Genomic DNA, 19,918 nt, shown 5'->3' with positions numbered 1-19,918 from the left:
ATTCCATACCTAGAGCCTTATTTTTATTGGAATATTTATGTTAAGTGCTCAACATAAACATATATTGCTTTTAAAATGACATGTGTGCAAATCAAGCTGGATATTCAAAATACATTAAACACTAAGCTCCCCATACACCACTAGGATTTTTTCTGATACTTGATGAATAGATAAAGGAACTAGAAAATTTCTTCTGAATATCACTGGATACACACAGTGGACTGACCTTCTGTGATACCAAGAGGCCCCAGGGTTGCACATGAGTCCAGCATCCCTCCCATGGTGGGACAATGGGAATTCGCTGCTTTATCAACTTACCAGTTTCATAATGGGCATTTCTGGTTTTGATGTACACTCCTTGTACCTTCTGTGTGCTAACAAGACCCTTGTAGCTGTTCCCAAGTTGCTCTCTTTCTCTTTAATTTTACAGTGTTCCTACCTACATATAGTTTATTTTAGAGAGCCAACACCATACACTACTAGAGACATCAGTGGCATGAACTACACTCAGCTTGAGCCTGCTAAACAATGTTAGTTGTTGCTATTAATTTGTGTTAGTGTATGCCTATATGTGGCTTACTCTGCCACTAGCAGTATTTAAATGAAGGATATCAATGTCAGACTATGTAGACAGCTAAACCAGCTCAGCAATTCTTTTGACAATGTAAGATTGTCTTGTACAGTGTATTTCTACATTGTGGTCTGGTCTAGTATTTTAGGTTTTAAATACTGAGATTTTCACCATTTGCTTTCTTTCCTGTGAGGTACAAATGAAAAAGGAGGAATAAAATAATTATTTAACTTTTCTTGCTTATGATCACATTCTGGAAGTGGCTGTCTCCTGCAGCTGACAGAAATTAGGTAGTTTTTGGTGATTTTTCAAGAGAAATTCCAATTCCTCAAAGCTGAAATTTTCCACAAAACATTTGTGGAAGAGGCTCCCCAGTTTCCAGGGTAGATTATTCTTCTTTTTTTTTAAATCATCCCATAACATCTCGATTGCAGGGAACACAGGAATACCAGCTTTCAGTTTTATGCTTGGACCTGATTTGGGAGACACATGAATATTGGTCTCAGCTTGGAGACAAGAGCTAACAAATCAGTTCTGCCCCCTTCCCTTAGGATCTGCTAGGGCCCGAATGACTGCATGGATTAACGAATGACTGATGTTTTGGCTGAATGTGGTCTAGGTTCACATCCCTGTGTTGGTGAATATTTATACCAAATGCGAGCGACTGAGAAAACAAGAAGTGCCCACCATCAAATACAAAACAGGTTGGTGTGCAGGAGACGTGCAGAATACAGGAGCCCATCTGCTGCTTTTTACTTCACTCCCTTCTTTTTGAACACAATTGCCCCACCAGTGGTTAAGTCTTGCTACATCAGTATTTCTTCCCTGGAAGCATTCACAAAGCTCTTTTTGCCTCAGGGGAGAATATTTTTTTTCTTCATTATTACAGAAATTCTCACAGGGCTGGAAAGCCATTCCCTGTCCACTTCTGCATGTAATTTCAAAATAATTACATTTAATATAATGAGTAAGTGCCAGGTGATAGGGAGACTACAGAAAGCTCAGCACAGCCCAAGACTTCAAATAAAAAACAGTAACAGCACATATTCCAAAAATGAAAATAGATGGATAGCGAGGACTAGGCACCATGCCTCTTAGCCCTTTTTTCTACTGGAAAGATAACAGTGATATAATGACGTTGCTACTTCCTAAAATGCAATGATACACGAGGAGTTTCTAACATACGACTGGAACAGGGCGCTCCATCAACACGTGTGAGCGAAACAAGGGTGCCCCGAGGTATTTTGCTGGCGAGATGGGGGCATTTGGGGGCCCCCGCGAGGCCGACACTCCCCGTCCCGCCGAGGGCCCCCTCACGGCTCCTAGCGCACCACGCGCGCGACCGCCGCGGCCGTTAACGGCTGGAGGGCGGGGCGCGCGCCACCGCCCTGCCCCGCCCCGCCCCGCCCCGCAGCAGGGCGGCGCGGGGGGCGGGGCGGAGCGTGGCGGGGCGGAGCGGAGCGGGGGGGCGGGCTCGGCGTCGCGGCGGCCGCGCGGGAGAGGCAGCGCCGGCAGCGGCCGCAGGCGGGCATGGAGCCCTGATGCCGCCGCCATGGACAAGAAGGCCGGCGGCGAGGATGACTGCGTGGACTCGGGAGCCGAGACGGGCGGGTGAGTGAGTGCGTCGCCGGGTGGCCGGCGCCCCCCGCGCTGGGCTGCCCCTCGCCTTCCCCTCCCCTGCGGCCGCAGGCTGCACTTGTTGCTGGCGCCCTCCGCCGAGCGGCCCCGCGACGGGGCCGGGCCGGGCCGGGCCGGGGGTGGGGGTGTTGCCTCGCAGGCTTTGTGCCCCGGCGCACAGCGGCCGGCGGTGGGATTTCCCTCCCTGCCTGCCGACCGGGCAGCACCCCTCGCGTTTAGCTTTCTTTCACCCCCCCCCCCCGGCCCATCCAGCCCCTCCGGGGCGGCCGCCGCCTGGGCCCGCGCGATCCCCTGCGGAACAGGGAGGGCTCCTGCCCCGGAGGATCACTGTGCTTGAGAGGCCCCGGCGGTCCGTCCTCTGCTGCGGTCGAGACAGGGAAAAGCTCCCCGTCATCCTCGTTTTACACGTGGGGAGCAAGATGCGAAGGTGCCACGGGTCCTGTGTTTCGAGCATGAGCCCCAAGCCACCTCCCGTGGCCTCACCAGTGCAGCCCGGCACTGTGCTTCGTGGGCTGCTGGCAGGTCCCAGAGCACCATGTGCGGGTCTTGATTCTGCCCCATCCCTCCGTGTCCCTGGATAACTTGTGTTAAGGATGGCTGGAAACGTGCCTGCTCCAGCCTGCCACCATCTTCCATCCGCCCTTGTGGCAGAAACGCCTGGCCAGCATCAAGCAGCCAGGCTGAGTCCTTGGAAGCACTATCAGAGAGCCACAGAGGCAGGTTAGGTTTGTAGTACCCCAAAACTGGATTGCTGCTCTCATGATTCTCACCACAGTGACCTACAAAGTGCCATAAGCTTTGCTGGTATTTTTCTGACCTGTAAGTGATATATAAGAGGCAGGGAGAGTGACAGTTCAACCTGCAAGTGTCATACAAGAGTCAAGGAGAGTTTTATCTGGCTCCAGCTGCCAGAGGTACAGTGTGTTTGTAAGTTGGATGACTTGCCCTAAGATCACAGGGCTGCAAGGATGAGCCATGGGATCCCCAGTTCTGGCCAACTGCAGGTCCCACTTCCAGCCTGTGTCTGTGGTGGAGAGAGGGGAGCTCTTTCCAGCCCATTTTACATGCAGCTGCCACATTGTCCTGTCAGGAACAGCAGTGAGTCTTTGCTCATTCTCCAGTTCCAGAGGGACAAAAGGAGATTGCCTGTTCCCTTTACTGCGTTCTCTCCTAGGTCTTCGTTCTCCATCCCGGCTTTCCCAGCTGTCGTCCTCCTGGCTCCTCGCCTGGTCTTTCTCCCTTGGTCTGCAGTCTGACTGCCCCATGGGCACAAGGGTGTAACATATAGACAGGGTCAGACAGCATTCCTATTCTTTCTTTGACCCCGTCTACCTTGCTACTGTAACAGCACATGCTGAGATTCAGGGTAAAGGGAGTACCCTTATCTCAAACTGATACAAGTAAATAAAAGTACCTACTGTTTGTCAGGGTACTGTGCTCGAGTATGAGACTGAGAGCAAAATAGAACTGTAAAGTTAATTCTTGGTTGCAAAGTGGTGGCACTGTACCCAAACTAAAGTAGCAATGTTATAATCTTTTTTGAAGTTTTATATGAAAATGGAATATTACAGTCTTTTTCATACATCCAGCCATTCGTTCTAATCAAAAAAGTTTTTAAACTGTTCTGTCATCTGCAAAGCTGTGGACCTTTTTTCCTTTCACTGTAAATTATTGCAGTATTGTGGACACACCTAGTGATGAAAGTTTTAAAATGTTTTATGTGACATCAGCATAAAGGAAAAAATCCAGGTCTTTCTAGTCCTTGGGACAACAGTTTTTTAGTTCATCTTTGGGGAATGTGGATAAAATAATCAGTGAATTCATGGCTGGTTGAAAGCTCAAAAAATCCTTGATGGGTCAAGTCACTCTTAATTTGCTGAGTTTATCTGGAATAGAAAAACCTGCATTTTGTTGGGAGGGGCACTTGGAAGGATTTGACCCAGATGGTGACATTAGCCTTTAGACCTTAGTGACCTGCAAGACAGCTGCTTATGTCTGGTGCTGATGAGGTGTTAGAGCTGATGATTTTATGAAGCATCTTTGTCACAGGCTTGACACTAAAAGGTGTAGTTTAGCAGAAGAGGCTGTTTGAGGAATTTTAATCATGACATATGGTAATTAATAACTGCAGTGCTTTTCACTGAAGTTTATTTTGAAGAAAAAAAAAAAACCACCTCTACATTTCAATTATTATTTTTCGTTCTGTTTAGCAGCTATTTTAGTCTGATAAACATAATGCTTATGTCTCTTTCACAATGTTTATATTTCAGTTTTCTCACCAAACCAACTGTTCACAGCACTTGCTTTTTCTTCTTAGTGAAGATCTGCCTTTTATTTAAGTCCAGTAATAACTATTGCTGAACCGAACTGTTTTTCTTGTTCTCCAATTACCCAATGGTTTAAAAAAAAAAAAAAAAAAGAAGAATCGAATGTTCTGAAGTTCAGCCATCATCCAATGAATGTCCTTTGTATTAGGAGAGACAACTGTCAAGGTAATTCAGTAACAGTTTTACATCAAGTGGTCTCTTTCTGTCACTCAATGAACAGTAGCGTATAGTGACTATATAGTAAATCCAGCCACTGCAAGCCATTGTCATCTTGATAATGGTATATAATGATGTGTGAGCTCTTATATGAAATCTGTAGCACTGAAACTGTTTATAGCAACTAGAAAATCTAATACATTAAATGCTCTAAATGGCATATGTCTCTTAAGGTTTTGCTGTGGCTTCCAGCTACAGAGCAGGCAAAACTGTGCTACAGAAAAGATCAGTTACAGTTTTAAACCCTCATTTTATCAATCCATTAGAAGATATCTTCATATTACTGCATTTGCCTCAGTAGATAGGAATGACAAAGAGGCTGCAGAACAAAAATAGTGTATTTTAAGTTACAGAATCCAATAAGAATGGATTGAGGTGTTGTTGTCAAGTACCTAAATAAAGGGAATAACACATATAAGCTAAATAGTTTATATTGACTGTTTATTAATGAGATTTGAAAGAGTTTCACTATCCTTGGTCTTAGAGATTTTGGCTGTACACAGTATATTTTCTTGGGAAATTTATTTTGGGGCTTTTTAGTATAAAAACTTAATTTCATTTGTTACTAAAATCTTATAGCCCAGAACTATGGGCCACAGACAACTTCCTGTGGTAATAATTTAATCAGTGATTTCGTACCATAAAACCTGAACTTCTAGAAAGAAGAATTTGGTCTTTTCTTTTTTCTTTGATTAGAAAGCAAACAGGGAAAAACATGGAAGAAAGAATTTTAAGGGAGGAGGAATATATGTTTAAAGAATTGTAGATAAATTATAATGAAAAAATGCTAGAAATTTAATATTAAACTGCTTAAGAGAATGAGTTGTAGAAATGTGCATTTTCAAGTTTTCTTCTTTTACAAACCATGCAAATTTTATTTCACTATCCGTACTCCAAATAGCAAAACAGTTTTGTGTGTCATTCCTTATCTCTGAGGTGAAATACTCAAACTGACATAAACTAAAAAAAATTTTAGAAGTTGTTAGGCATATAATTTTGAAGCATGGGACAGATTCTTGCTGTCACTGATGTCAGTGGTGAAGTGTGAGTTGAACTCATTGTATTCGCAATTGAGATCCAGAGTGAAGCATAATGAATGTCGAAATCATGTAGTTTCTAAGACATAAAGCCTTACATTTTGATTCCTAAACTGTGTTTGGGTCCAGCTGCCTGTGTTTCAGGATTTTTTCTATAGGAATGCTCTCTGCTATTTATCAAATGTATATGCCTTAACTAAGTGCAACACTTCAGTGAGGTAGCTGTCGTTAATGAAGACTTTGATACATGTGACAATTCCCAGCAGAACCTCACTTGTTCCCTTATAGAGGTATAAAAAACAATGCCTTTAAGAGTTAACGCTTTAATAATTAGCTTACTAGTAATGCCAAAGTTTACCAAGCATCTAATTTTTCCCTTCCTTCCTTAATTGTTTGAAATTATTAAAAGCTAACTTCTAGCTTTCTCTTAAATTATTTGAAATAGCAACTTAAAGAGCTTTTCCACTTGTATTTCAAACAATTCATTAATTTTTTTAGAAGAAGTGGGGAGACACTATTGAAGTACTTTTTTTTTTTTTTCCTGTGTAAGTTAAAACCTCTATATTTAAGTTTCTGTTTGCTGAGTATTTGCCAAATTTTAGGAAGAAGGCAAATTGTAGTATTTATTTGGTAGCCCACAACTGCCAAGGAATAGCTCAACTATATATAGAGATCCATTTCAAAATGAAGGATCAAAAGGTATTTCATGCTTAGGACTCTGTGCACTGTACAGCAGTTAATTTTTAACATATATTAAGCAAATTCCATTTCTGTTTGTTTGTGGTTATTATTTGGGGGGTTTGTTCCATCCCTTTCCCTTCCCCCTGTGGTTATAAATTCCCTAAGTTAATTTCTACAGAGCTTATGTTGATTTCTTGACTGTGCAATAGCTGCCAGTGAGACCCTGGATAAATCACCACAACTATTTCAGCCTGTGCTCACTTATCAGTTAAAAAGGTAAAAAATCCTTTCTTTGTTGCAGTTCTGTAAACTGTGAGATTCTAAAACAGAAAAATACAGTTGTTAATTGAAGTCAAAGTAGCCTATAGAAAAGAGGGTGTATCCACTTAAAAGTATTTAGAGTATTCTAATTCATGTATGTCCTCAGTCAGAATGGGCAGTTTAAAATATCAAACAGCTTTTTTGTTTTGTTGTTGTTTTCTTGCCTTTGTTTCATCCTTCTAGCTGGAAGGGATTCAACGTTTATGACTTTGTCATCTGTGTGATATTCTCTCAGTATGAGACGTCAGTCTCTTGTCACATATTGCATCCATTTATGTGAAACACGGGAATACAAATCACTGCTGCTGAAACCTATTTTAAGGGCTTTTTTTTTTTTTGTAACCTTAGGGTTTCTTCTTTTTTTCTGGGACATTAACTTTCCATATATCCATCACTCTGGACATGTCAAGATATACAAATTGTCTGTGATTTGACAACCAAATAATATAAAATTGAGCTTTTTGTCACAAATTGAGGTTGAGGCACCATTTCTAATCAGATGTAATTGGCAGAGTGTAACTATTTGATTGAACCTCTGGCAGAAGACCTGGTAGTGTGTTGCACTGGGGTTAGTCACTGAAAGCAACATGTAAGTAGGCTTTAAAGCACATTCTGCTGGCCAGGAGATCTGTGCTGATATCTGTGGTGGCTTGGTTCCAGCAGGGAACGAGCTTCACCTCTGCTAGCTGTGGGAAAGTCAGGCATTTGGTATCAGTGAATCATTTAGGCAGCTTCTGCTCTTAATTAAGAGCTCCAGGGCTCTCAGAGGATAGCGAGGGTTGCCAAATATTTTGGATGCCCTGGTGTGTGTTAGCTGAGTCCTGATGCATCCTTCTGGACAATGATGTGTGGCCGAGTAGTGAATGAGGCGCAAAGGCAAGTATACTAACGCATATACCTGCCTGATACATTTGAAAGATTGTAAATGACAATTTAGCATGATGTGATGATGCCGGTGATGATGTCTCTTGCTTGGGGCCTCAAACACTGTTGTTGCTAATAAGCTCCCCAGTATGGTAGCTACAATTGAGGCATGGGAGTCCATTCTCTGATTTAGCTCACTCACTCTACTAGAAATCCAGAACAGCTCATTTTGAGACAAGTTGCTCTAAGTTATTCCATTGCAGTAGTCTTGATTGCAGAAGTAGAAGTGTGATGAAGGTAATGGATTTGCTTTGGATTTATATCAGTGAAACAGATTGTAATCCAACCCACAGGAATATGGTGAGAAGAAACCAGTGACAGAACTACAAACTTAAATCTCCTGACTCACACACTGTGCTTTAACTGCTATAAAACCCTCCCATGTGCCCTGTAGAACACTTTCTTGGGGAGGGAAGGCAAAGAAGCTGTTAAATGCATTATTTCCTAGGTAGAGAAGGCAGGTAAAAAGTGTGACTCCAACAGGTGCCATACCATCAATCCTAGGCAAGCTAAGGATGCAGACAACAGAAAAGCTAGTGAACCATATAGAATTTCATTTTTCTAGGGGATTAAGGAGTTCTGGCAGTGGGGACCTTGGGCATATTGTTGTGGAGTATTGTGTTAGAAATAACTTGAGACATATGTTCATTTTACACAGCAGTGTGCCTTGTGGAGATGTTGTTTTGCTCAGAAACTCTAGTTGTATCTATATCAGTACATTAAACAGCACTTGGAAGAGTTCCTGACCACTGAAACAGAGTTGTCCCTATTGTTGAACACTCGAATGGTTCATGGCATCAGTTTGGGCAGGCCCACCAGCCCTCTCCCACATAATTCCTGGATGTGTTTTACCATGGGCCAGGGACTGTTCCCAGGAGGCTGTTCGGACGCAGCCAGTCTCTTTAGGAAGTCAGGAGGTTTTAATGGCACAGGCTGTTTCATGGCAGTTGGCCTCAGTCCCAGACAATTCTCTTTGGCACATTCATTTATTAGCATAGATGTCACCAGTATAGCCATGTTAACGTGATACTGGGCCGTGATTGATCAGCAGGCCTAAGTAACCCAAGCACAGAACCACCCTGATGTAGCTATATTGCTTCTGTGATTCAAAGAGATGTAAGATAGTAGTGTTTCTTGACCAAAGAAGCAGGGGTTTATGGTATTTTTAGGTATCTTATTAAATAACTGCAAGTTGTGCTAGCAGCTACTTGCTAGTACTCAGTGAGGTATTTTCCTTTTTGGGTATTTTGAGGTTCTGTATTGCTAATTGGCAGTGAGTAGGGCATGATGATCTTGGAGAACTGCTCTGGTTCTTTTGTGCTCATAAGGTCTAACGCCCTACGATAATGTACCACCCTGATCCTTCAACTCCAGTGGGAGCCTAGGTCCCACATTTCTCTCAAACTTCTACATTCCTGTTTTAATGTTTCTTGACATGTTCACAACTCGTCCTTGCTGGTGGGCTGACCATTCAGCGTGAATTCTTTGCAGACTGAAGTATCTTTTGACTGAGCAATGAGCCCTCCTTTCAATACCTCCTGCTGCTTTGATACTCTTTTTGATCATATCTTTCCTCATTATGTGCCTATAAAGGGAAATAGCTTGCTGCAAAACCTCCTAATTGCCCTGGAACTTCTGAGCAGTATGGCCCCGGTCTTTAACCATTAAAGTCATCGAGTGCTTTGCTGTTTAATTATCCTAATGAGAGAATCATCTCCCAAGGGAACTGATAGAAGTATGTACTTGGGCTGTTTAAAAGAGAGATGGAAAGAATTGGAAGGAACAGAAATGCTTGATGTCCAGAGGCCTACATGATGTTGGAGATGTTTATTTCTATATTTAATTTTTCTAATGCATGACCATGTCAAATGTAATATTTATTGGGTACAGTAGTCTGAAAAGCTTAAAAGACTTTGGAACTTAAGATTCCAATATCCTAAACAATTGACTATGAGAAAAAAGTAAAAAATGTACTTTTTTCTGTTTTGTAGGCAACTTACCAGTGCAGGTCATGAATCTGAATGATTAATGGCTAATATTTTGAAAATGCAAGGATTTTATTATTAACACTGTCAGTTTTGCTCTAAGGACTAGATTCAACTCAAATAAAATTCAAGAAGAGAAAGGAATCGGAGGACTAAAAGTGATTCAGGTTGCCACTGAGAGTACATAGAGAGATGCATATTCATGCCATTCAATTTTAGGCATGTAGCCGAGGGTCCCAGATTAGGAGTGTACTTTCTGTAGGTTTCCTCTTCAGACAACAGGGAGAGAGAGAGAGAGAGAGGCGCTTCATACCTCCCTTGTTATTGACTGTAGAGGGAGCTTAGGGAGAGTACAGTCCTCATTTACGCATCCGAGGTTAACGTAAGCCTTTGAGCTTAATTATCTTTTTTTTTTAATTCTGTATGTGTCAGTTATGCAACAAACATGAATTAAATATTAGCTTGAACCATATTAGAATTACAAAAAAAAAACAAAACTAAAGCCTATTAAAATGTGTCTGTGTAATTAGTCTCTGAGCACACCATTGTCTCCTCCTTCCTCATGCCCCATCTTTTTATTTTTCCTCTTGTACTGCTTGTATGTAGAATGTCAGTTCCTTGGTTCAGGACTCATTAATTCTCAGTGTCCTATAATGCGCCTGCAGCATTCTGGGATAATAAAGTAACAGCGTGAAGTAATAGAAGGCTGCTTCTGCTCACAGTAAGCAAAAGACAAAATGTTGTCTTGCTCGTGTCTAAAATATAAGCAATGTGGATTTGTATTAAATTAGCCACCAACTGCTGAACACAGATACATTGAAGGACAGCCTTAGGCTTTTTCCAAACAGAAGAGCAGACTAACTGAATCCTTGCTTGGGATGCTCGGAGGCAGCTGGATGTATATTGCTTGCCTGTGGGCTTGTGAAGACTGACATGTTACGCAGTTGTAATACCATCCCAAATATACGGGGTGCCAAATGATACCAGCATGACTAGCTGATGGAAATACCATGCAGTTTTATGGTCCACGCAGCAGTAGCTAGCCAGCCCACAGCGTCTCTTCCCCTTGGACCGTGCCCAGAGCTGGACTGGGTCAGTGTACATGGCCTTTCATCCTGGCAGAAGTGGGAAGGAGAGGGCTGAAGACAAGGGATGCTCTCCCTTCCTGCTCTTTCCCAGCTGTGCAAGGGTCCTGGGGGACGTGTGGTTAAGGGGTAACGTTTTATTCAGGGAGAAGGTTCTGTGTAGCAGGTATATACAGGTCGAATGAGAGGGACTCCTAACCACCTGATTCTGTAGTTTCTGCCATGTGTGACGTAGAGATATTTCTTGGCTCCCTGACATTATCAGTGATTGGGGGTTTAGTAAAGGGTAGAGAACAAGACTGAGTTGCAAGTTCCCATCAGCAGCTCTTCTCCCCAGCACTGCACAGACCTCTTTCAAAAGCTTCAGTAGCCTCATGGTACTTGGTGGTATTGGTGGATATCTTTTGCTGTTAGTGGTGTTAAAAATTCAAATTGTGCCACCTCTGACTGGTCAAGCTGGATGGGCAAGAAGAGTTGGAGGTAATGCCTTGTTCTTTTTCTCACCTGAACAAGCAGTCTTTAGCATCTGACCCGCAGGAGACTGCATGCCAAATGGAGGGTTATGAAATACAGGGATGACAGCAAGTGCTTTTCTCCTCCTGCAGAGATACATCCATATTAAAACCTAAAGTAGTCACGATGAATACATGGGGTTGATGGCCTTTATTCCCTTGGATGCCAGAGAGCATGAAGTATGAAGGTATCCTGGGAATATGCCTGGATGGTATCTGTTTCCAGACAAATACCTTAGGAGTCCAGGTTCACATGTTTTTTTCATTTAAAGCAATATTGCAAACTTGTTGTGATTGTTTATATAAAACAAGCATTTAAGTTTGAATCCAAGCACTGTGTTATGGCTCCCTGAACAGCTTGCCTGTTCTGTTCAGGGCATTCCAGGGCATACATGCAAGAAGCTAATCACGGCAAAGAGCTCTGGAGAGAGGGGTCTATCTGGGGGACCCAGAGAATAGTGGAGTTGATGGTGTGTGGCTGTGAACTCCAACACCAAGATACGTAGGGCCTCACAAATGGAAATGGATAAAAAAATACAGTCTGTGTTGGCATATTTTTTTACTTTAGTATTTCTGAATCTTTAGGGCATAAATGGGCCATATTTGTGAGTTTTAATCAGCCCAGAACTGGGTTTTCAAAAGTTTGGAGTTATATGCAGCTGCAAAATAAAGTGCAGTACTGCTCAAAATACTTAGCATTGTCATGGATAATCCAGTATGCACTGAAGTAGAATCTTTGGCCTATGGTTTTGCTGAGTGATGACGTGAAGAGGAAAAGGATTTCTTTAAGCAAAATTCTTCATAATCTAAATAATAACCTAAATAATGTAAATGTTCTTTTTTCAGTACTCATTTTTGTTTTCCCTATCAGTTGTGTCCAAAGGACAATAAAAATCCTATGCTTTATATAGAGTTGTCTTAAAAAAGATTAGCTGCAAAGCAGCTTTTAGAGGATATAAGATGAGGAAGATGGAGAAGGGGGTCAAAATCTGGCAGACTTCAGCTCTAAACCTGTGTCTGAAGCAGCCTGTTTCTTTTCTTACAGAGAGCCTTTTGAGCTCTAATTTTTTGTCCAAAGTTGGGTGATATAAATAGCCTCCCCCATCCCTAGTTAAAACCTGCTTGCTTTACTTAGTCTATGTAGATGCTTTTATCATTTCTGCAAGATGCCAGTTTTTCTGAGGCCATTTTCAAAACCTGTTCCAGTTATTATCTTAGTATAAAAATAATACTAAATGGGCTTTAAACTATTTTAATGTGATGTAAATTAGATTTGATACATTTTTATTATCTGTTTTAGATACCTAGCCCTGTTTAACCAAAATCTTTGTCTTGCAGGTCTGAGTACAGCCGTATGTCTTCTACCAGCAGTGAGTATAATTTTGAGAATTTAAAAAATGGAATTTCACCTTTTTTTTTTCCATTGCTACTATTTATTAACATCAGCCTAATGTTAATGGGAGAAAACTACAGGTTTTGTTATGGGGATAAGTCCTGGGTCCTTTTATCTTTCTGTTTATTACCAACTGTTGTATGTTTAAAGAGTGAGGCAGAAGAAGTAAAGAAAGTCAATAGCTGTTCCATGAATGGTAGCATTTATGAAGTATTTTTCTGTTGTTTGCTCCTGTGTGGATTCTGTAATGTTTAACAATATGATAGGCTTTCCCTCAATGGGAGACACACATTTCTGTCTGTCTTTTTTACACAGTTGTTTGTTTTCATGAAGTTCATGGAAGACTCGTCATCTTTGAAATCTTTACCCTTCTGTCAGTTTTGTTGAAGTTGGCAAACAGTTCAAAAGTTACTTGGTTGGGGAAGAGAAGGCAATGACAGAGAGTATGATTGCTTGAGCCTGTTTCCTTAAGAAAATATCAGCTTAGGAGAGACTTGTCAGCCAAAGATTTCAAAACCCTTTCAGCTAATCATTTTTAACTGAAATTAGTTTTTTAGTTAGAAAATTAGTTCTTAGGTGCAAAAACACTGGCACTGCTGTAATGACTCCTGTTGAGGTGATTTTGTCCTCATCTCTGTCGTGGATTTCATGGAGAATGCAAAGGAAATCAATGAGATGAGTCTCCTATTTCCAAGCAATAAAGAAATGGACACTATATTTCTTTATGGATCTAGTCCCTTTCCAGGCCTATGAGGATTTCTGCAGGATGGGCCAGATGGGCAGAAGGGAGGGGAAGGACCAAATTAACTCCCAAAAGAGCAGTCCGAAGGGAAGGGGGGGGGAAGCATTAGAAATGCCTATGGGGGAAGACTCTTATCTTAGGGATATGTCTAAATAGCATAAGTCAGTGCTGTGCAGTGATAAGCCAACTCATGAAGTTCAGGATCAGAAATGGTATGGTTGCACTGGCACAGGATTTCACTTCCAGCTGTACTGCCTCCTGTCACCTTTTAACAAAAAGATCCTGAGTTCTCATTGAGACAGTAAAGCTCTTCTCATTGACAAATTCCTGCTCTTCCTGGAACTATGTCTAGAAACAATATATAAATTAAACTGATTGGATGTTCATGGCCAAGTTAAGAGCCATGTGTAAAGTCAAATATTAGTGTTTTAAGAATACAAGACAAAATGAGAAAAAAATTCATAAACATGGTTTGGCCAGTGTGAAAGGGTCTTTCCAACCCAATGAATCTGTAATGATGAATGTCATTACAGCTGGGGCTGCAGAAATGATTGAACTCTTCCTGTAAGCTGATGCCGAGGAAGCACTTGAGAGCTCATTCTTTGAGGCATTTCTTTGATTTTAAAGATAGTAGATGCTCTAGTGAGTGTCTAACCTTTCTAGATGTTTATCATAAACCAGTTGAGTTTCAAGTTAACCGACTGATAAAAGATGAAACCTACTAGCTGCGTTATTTTTTCTTTCTTTCTTGCTAGTGCAAAATGACTTTTTTTCATTTCTATCAATAGGAATTTCACAACGTGCGTTTTCAGTCCTCTGTCTCCCCGGTCCAACCATTTTCATAATGCTTATTTAAGCACAATTACTAGCAACTCTCTTGTAAAGGTGCAGAGTGATGTCTGTCTCCCTGATTCACACATAAGCATGAGCTTTATTTATTCCAAGCAAACGGGTCAAAAATTCAGAGATGACGAATCATATTTTATAATCTGGATCTTTAATCACCATGAAAATCAGAGGAAAAGCAAGCTGTACTTTCTCTTTGTTCACACATTCTGGCTGAAACAGAGATGACGAATCATATTTTATAATCTGGATCTTTAATCACCATGAAAATCAGAGGAAAAGCAAGCTGTACTTTCTCTTTGTTCACACATTCTGGCTGAAACAGAGAGGTTATTTTCCATCTCCCATAGTCTTCAGTGGAGGACTTTTATTGATTTCAACAAGAGTTGGATCAGACAGTATTCTTAATGTCTGCCTCCTGAGCTGATGTGACTAGCAGGGAGCTTGCTGTCTATTTTCTGCTTTGTGTGTGCGTATGTGTGTTCGAGAAAGAAAAAAGCTGCACTGAATTCTCTCTAAATTTTGTCATTTAAATATTTCTGGTTTCCTGCTGGCAGGTATAATTCTTGAAATAATTGGGAGGCAAAATCCATTCAACCAATTTTTTCCATGATAGTAAAAGGATTTTGAATTTGATTGGTTACCCAATGTGTGTACCTCCATCCTCCCAGCTCACAGTTTTTGGTGATGGGTAGGTGAATATGCTGCCAGCTTCTCTCACTTTCTGGGCAGTGACTCATAATTATTTGCCCAGTAAGAGCAATTATTTGGCAAACATGTCCACAAGACAAGGCTTAAGGTCAAGTATTTCTCATCTAAAAGTTAGGTTTTGATCTATTACCAACCTTGTGTGACTGCTGTGTTTTTTATAAATGTAACAAATCAAATTTGTAAGTCTTCATTTTTATTAAATTAGCTGTTTGTACAAGAAATTTTTAGTTGTATGCCAGCTACAGTCTGTCATGTTACTTCTGGTCACCTTACTGTCTTACTGACCAAAGGTGTTGAGAACATATGGGGATTACAATTACATTTCAACACCAGTAATTTGTCAGTACAAAGATGCATCATCATTCCAGCAAAGACACAAAAGTTCAGGAGACAGGACTGTCTCTTTCTTTCTCTTTTCTGCTTCCAAGACAAATTATATTGATGCAGCTTCACAAGTAGCAGTATTTAATTTTGTGGTTTGTGTGGTCAATTTGGTCAGACAGTGCAAGAGCAACAATAACAGTTACATAAAAGAATTTAAGTAAAATAGAATTACTTTCATCTCAGAGGCTGGCAATTAGGGGGTATAATGTATTTGAAAGCATTTGAAGAAAATATAATTGAGGAAGAGATATTAAAGAACCCCATTGTTTGGCCATTTTAAGTTCTTTGGGGAAAAGATTCGGAAAGTGATATCATTTGTAGTACAGAAAGCGTTCCAGTCAATGGTTCTTTTAGGTCCAAATGTAATATAAAATAAGTTATCATAAATGAAAAGGCAAAGAATCCCCATTATCTACAGCTGCCTCATCTGAAGCCCCTGTTCTTATGAAGTGGAGTTATCTAAACCAGAAGGATTATAGGCTAATTTGGTTTTGCAGAGGTTTTGTTCTGAGGTACCAATGAGGCTCAGGTTTTCGTGTTTAATAAATGAATAACCCATTCTGGCTGGTAAATTTCTGGATGAACTCCCCCGGACGAAGGTTTTCCACGGGCATGCCAAAGAAAAGGCGAGGAAAGATTTGGCAGGTGAATTAAGTACAGATGCCTACATCACTCACCGTGGGGACAGCAGCTGAACAAACTGCAGGATTTTGCACCAGTGCAAAAGTATATAGGAACCCTTGACCTGGGGGAGGAGGAGCCCCCCCCCCCCCCAAGGTCAGAAGCAAAATCTCATAGGCTGCTATATGGCAATCCATGCACGCTTTATTTCTAGTACTTTTTTCACTAAGCAAATGGCACCGGTTATTGTGGGAGAAGTAATGCCTCACCAGTTCAAAGGCCTGGCTGGCGGGTTTGTTGGGCCTTTGGTCTTAAGCCGCATCTCAGTTCTCTTATTCTTTCCTCTTATGTCCCAGCTTTGGGTAACCAAGAACGCTTTTTGGCAGCAGCATTCGTCTCACGTTTGCGGGTTCATATAGCAAGTACTTCAGAAAAGAGTACCAAAGTTTGCAGAGTATATCTCTTTGTATATCTCTAAGAAAATGCTGCTGTTCATCTGCCATGCCTGCTCTGGCTGTTGCTAAGGCAACAGTGTGCCACTACTTCTTTCCGTGTTGAGCAGAGTAAATAGGCCAAGCAAATCTGTCTACAAGATGCTTTCGTTTTAGGTATTACAGCTTTGAAAGGTTCAGCAATGTAGTGTCATGGAAGAGAAGTGCTAGATTAATTTGACTTTTTTTTTTCTTCCCAATTACGTGTATAGCCCACTTCTCCATTGTTCTTTACCAGAACGTGTGCTTCTTAATAGGATGTTTTGCTCTTTGGTCTGCCATGCATTAATCAAGAAATGTAATAAGCTTCTTTTTATTCATATTTTCATCTACTGCTTTCAATTACCATTAGGGATCTCTAATCACATATGAGAGGCAATTGCGCTAGACCCTTTACATACATAGAAGAGACTTTACCCAAAGTACATAATATCTATTATAAAATCTAAAGACCAGAGGAGGCATTTGGATAAAGACATTTTGAATCACAAAGAAATAACTAGTATTGGTCAACACAATAGGCAACAGTCTCTGCACACCGTCATTTTAATTATCTTCAAGTTGTTTTGAGCTCTGTTTTTCAGGGATGATTTTCAAAGAGAGAGGACAAGTTTTGATGGAAAATGCTTATTTCCTCTTCTGCATAGCCGTTGCATTTGTAATAATGGGTATTCAGAAAGACTCGAACTGAAGTGAGAGTTTTGAAGCAAGATTTTTGTCATTTGTAATGTTTGAAATATCTGTCAGATCTGGAGCCAATTTTACCAGGTTGTGTTAGAAATAACTGTGAAAGTAAGTGATTATTATTATTTTTTTTTTTTACTCCTGACATTTTTCAGCTATGCAATCACTAGGGAGCTGCCTGGATACACTTTTTTACTCTTTCAGCTAAGTCAGTAGATGAAGAGCAAAGCTAGCCTTATGGGATAAGATGTAGGTTTGTGACAAACTGTAGAGCATTTGAGATAGTAAAACAGTGGAGCACATTGTGGTTCATGCTGCACTTCTCAATGAAGGAAAAGGCTTGTCATTCACCTGCTTTGCAGGTGAATAGCTGATAATTCACTTTCCCCAGCTCCCCTGCCTTTCATTTAGCAGCTGGGAAATGATTCAGAGCTTCCCCAGTGTTTTTAAATTGTTTGTATTCTTTGACTACAAACCTGAGAGGTGGGATATTAAAATTTTATTTCTGTGTTGCATATACTTCCTAACCCGTGGAATTTCACCCATGTTCTGGTTTTAAAAATTAAGTACAGGACAGTTTCTCTTGGCAGGTTTACAACTATGTAGGTTACCAAGCACGTTTCAAACAAAATTTACCATACAGTTATTTTCTGTTTTATATTCTTTTCCTGTGTTAGCATAAATTCAGATCTTCGTTTTGCAATTTGGTCAGTGTTTTATCAGTGCTATCTGTATCAGCTCACTTGAACTGTTTTCGGACTCTGTTTTCTCAGCAATGAGTGGAGACAGTCCTCTTCTGTAAAAATGCAGAGATAGTAAGGGCAAGGTTGCTATTATTCTTGATTCCAGAGGCAGAGTGAGTTGCTAAGGCTGTATCTTACCTCCACTTGTAAGCTGTAGATTGAAATAGGCTGGTGATCGTTTGGAAAGTGCATTTTATTTCCTGAGTGATTTGTTTGCCTGAGAGGATATGCCAGTCCTTATACTCCTTCCTGCCCTTGTTGCTGTTTTCACATTATTGGTCTAAAATGTTATGGATGAACAGGGCTACAGCAAATGAGTAACGTTCTCCAAAGTTACTCTCTCCATTTTCTTCACTTCTGAATCCTTGTACTTGATCTCGTCATGAGGAACTGGAAATTACCAGCACTACAGTAATAGCTGTTTATGAAAAGAGCCTTGAAACCTTGTGTGTGTGTGCATGCACCGTTAACTTGTCCAAGATGTCATACGCTCATTAACGTTCTTTTTCTTTCAGATTTATTCCCAGTCTTATTTGGACCCCTAGCAATTCTCATTAAAGACAATTAGTCAGGTGATGATATTCAAATAGGAAAAAATTGTGGCCCAAAAGATAGATTAAATTTGAGGTAAACCATTGTGGTTTCTTGAAGCTGTATTATACTTCTTTGCTGACTCAGTTCTGTACTTGTCTGCTTTCATTTTGAGCAATTCTTTTTACTTTGAACCCTGCTGTGAGGTCAGGTAGCTGCTGCATCCAGTGTTAACACTGGAAGTAGAAATTTAGTATTTGCATGCACTTGCGTTTTGAGGACCCAGCAAAAGCTGCTCAGTTTTAGCTGTAGTCCATCAGATAGACTGCGAGGAGTCAGTATTAGGCCATCTTTCCATCAATGCTCAGAGCTTTTCAGGGTGCGGTTATACAATAGTTTTCACACCATGTGTGTGCAACAACACACTCCCTTTCCCTTTTGCCCCTTCTGTTTTCTCTTTTTTTTTTTCTTTTTTCTCCTGACATGGCCTCTAGCTCTTGATGTTACCTGGCAAGAATCTTATTCTTCCCTATTCCAGTCCTTATATTGTAACCATTGTTGGAAGGAAATGTGAAGAGAAAAAGTATCCTTGAATAAAAGAAAATGTAAGTTCCAGCCTGAGAACTAGACATTTTGTACAAGAAAGCAATGTGGGTATCTCCACAAATTTTCCTATATCTAATTCTTAAGTATTTTTATTACCAAGCACTCGGACTGAGCAATCACATTTGTCAAAATGGGCACTGCAGAATAATTTCCAGTGGGTTCTTTTTTTCTTTATTTTCTAGTAATGGAGTTTTTCACTAAAGACAATAGACTTGGCCTTCCTGGTTGCAGGGATAAGGGGACCTACAGGAGCTTAAGCAGCTACAATAATACACAGATTTATAGGCAGCCTCTAACAATAGCATATGGAGAAATAGCCTCCCTTTACTCATGTGTCATTTCAAAATCTGGTTGCCTTCATTTAACAGTTAAAGGTGATCAAAACTAACCAGGAGCAGAAAGGGGTTGGGTTAGACTTTTGACTTTAAAAATCTGTTACAGAAGAAAAGTTTTGTAATACAGTTGTTCACTTTATGCTTGGTTAGTTCAAACCAGTTCTGTCCCAGGCACTGCTGGACTAAGGATATTCTAAGTCTATTTCTTCAATCAACATCATTTAATAAATGTAAAGGTATAATTATATTCTTTTACTGCAACACAAAAGCACATCATAGCAAATTGGTTCTTATTTCCACAGAGAACTGAGATGCTTTTACAATGGCTGGCAAGAGGCTGTAGTAAATACAACTGTAAAACCAATTTACAGTGGGCTTGCCAGCATCATGTTGCATTTCCAGAAGGTATTATAAAAAGAAGACTAATTAAAATGTAAAAAATGGAAGAGGAAATGGGGCCCAAATCATCTAGAACTCTCAGCCTGCAGCGTCTGTCAGTGTTACAGAGTCAGGTGTTTTATACTGGGGTGAAAT

General features: G+C 40.7%; 1 protein-coding gene across 1 annotated transcript in view; it reads left to right on the top strand.

Annotated features, from left to right (window-relative positions):
• Positions 1 to 2,085: 2,085 nt before the first annotated feature.
• The window catches only part of FAM124A (family with sequence similarity 124 member A), a 37,155-nt gene continuing 19,322 nt past the window's right edge, over positions 2,086 to 19,918 (top strand). The window contains exons 1-2 of the mRNA XM_067289672.1: positions 2,086 to 2,182; positions 12,636 to 12,667. Of these exons, the coding sequence (XP_067145773.1) occupies positions 2,124 to 2,182; positions 12,636 to 12,667 (91 nt within the window). The 5' untranslated portion in view covers positions 2,086 to 2,123. The remainder of the gene's footprint in view (positions 2,183 to 12,635; positions 12,668 to 19,918) is intronic.

This window comes from Apteryx mantelli, chromosome 1 (assembly GCF_036417845.1).
Source record: "Apteryx mantelli isolate bAptMan1 chromosome 1, bAptMan1.hap1, whole genome shotgun sequence".
Classification (NCBI taxonomy): domain Eukaryota; kingdom Metazoa; phylum Chordata; class Aves; order Apterygiformes; family Apterygidae; genus Apteryx; species Apteryx mantelli.
Note: the sequence above shows the minus strand (reverse complement) of the source record. Positions and strands in the feature narration are given on the sequence as shown.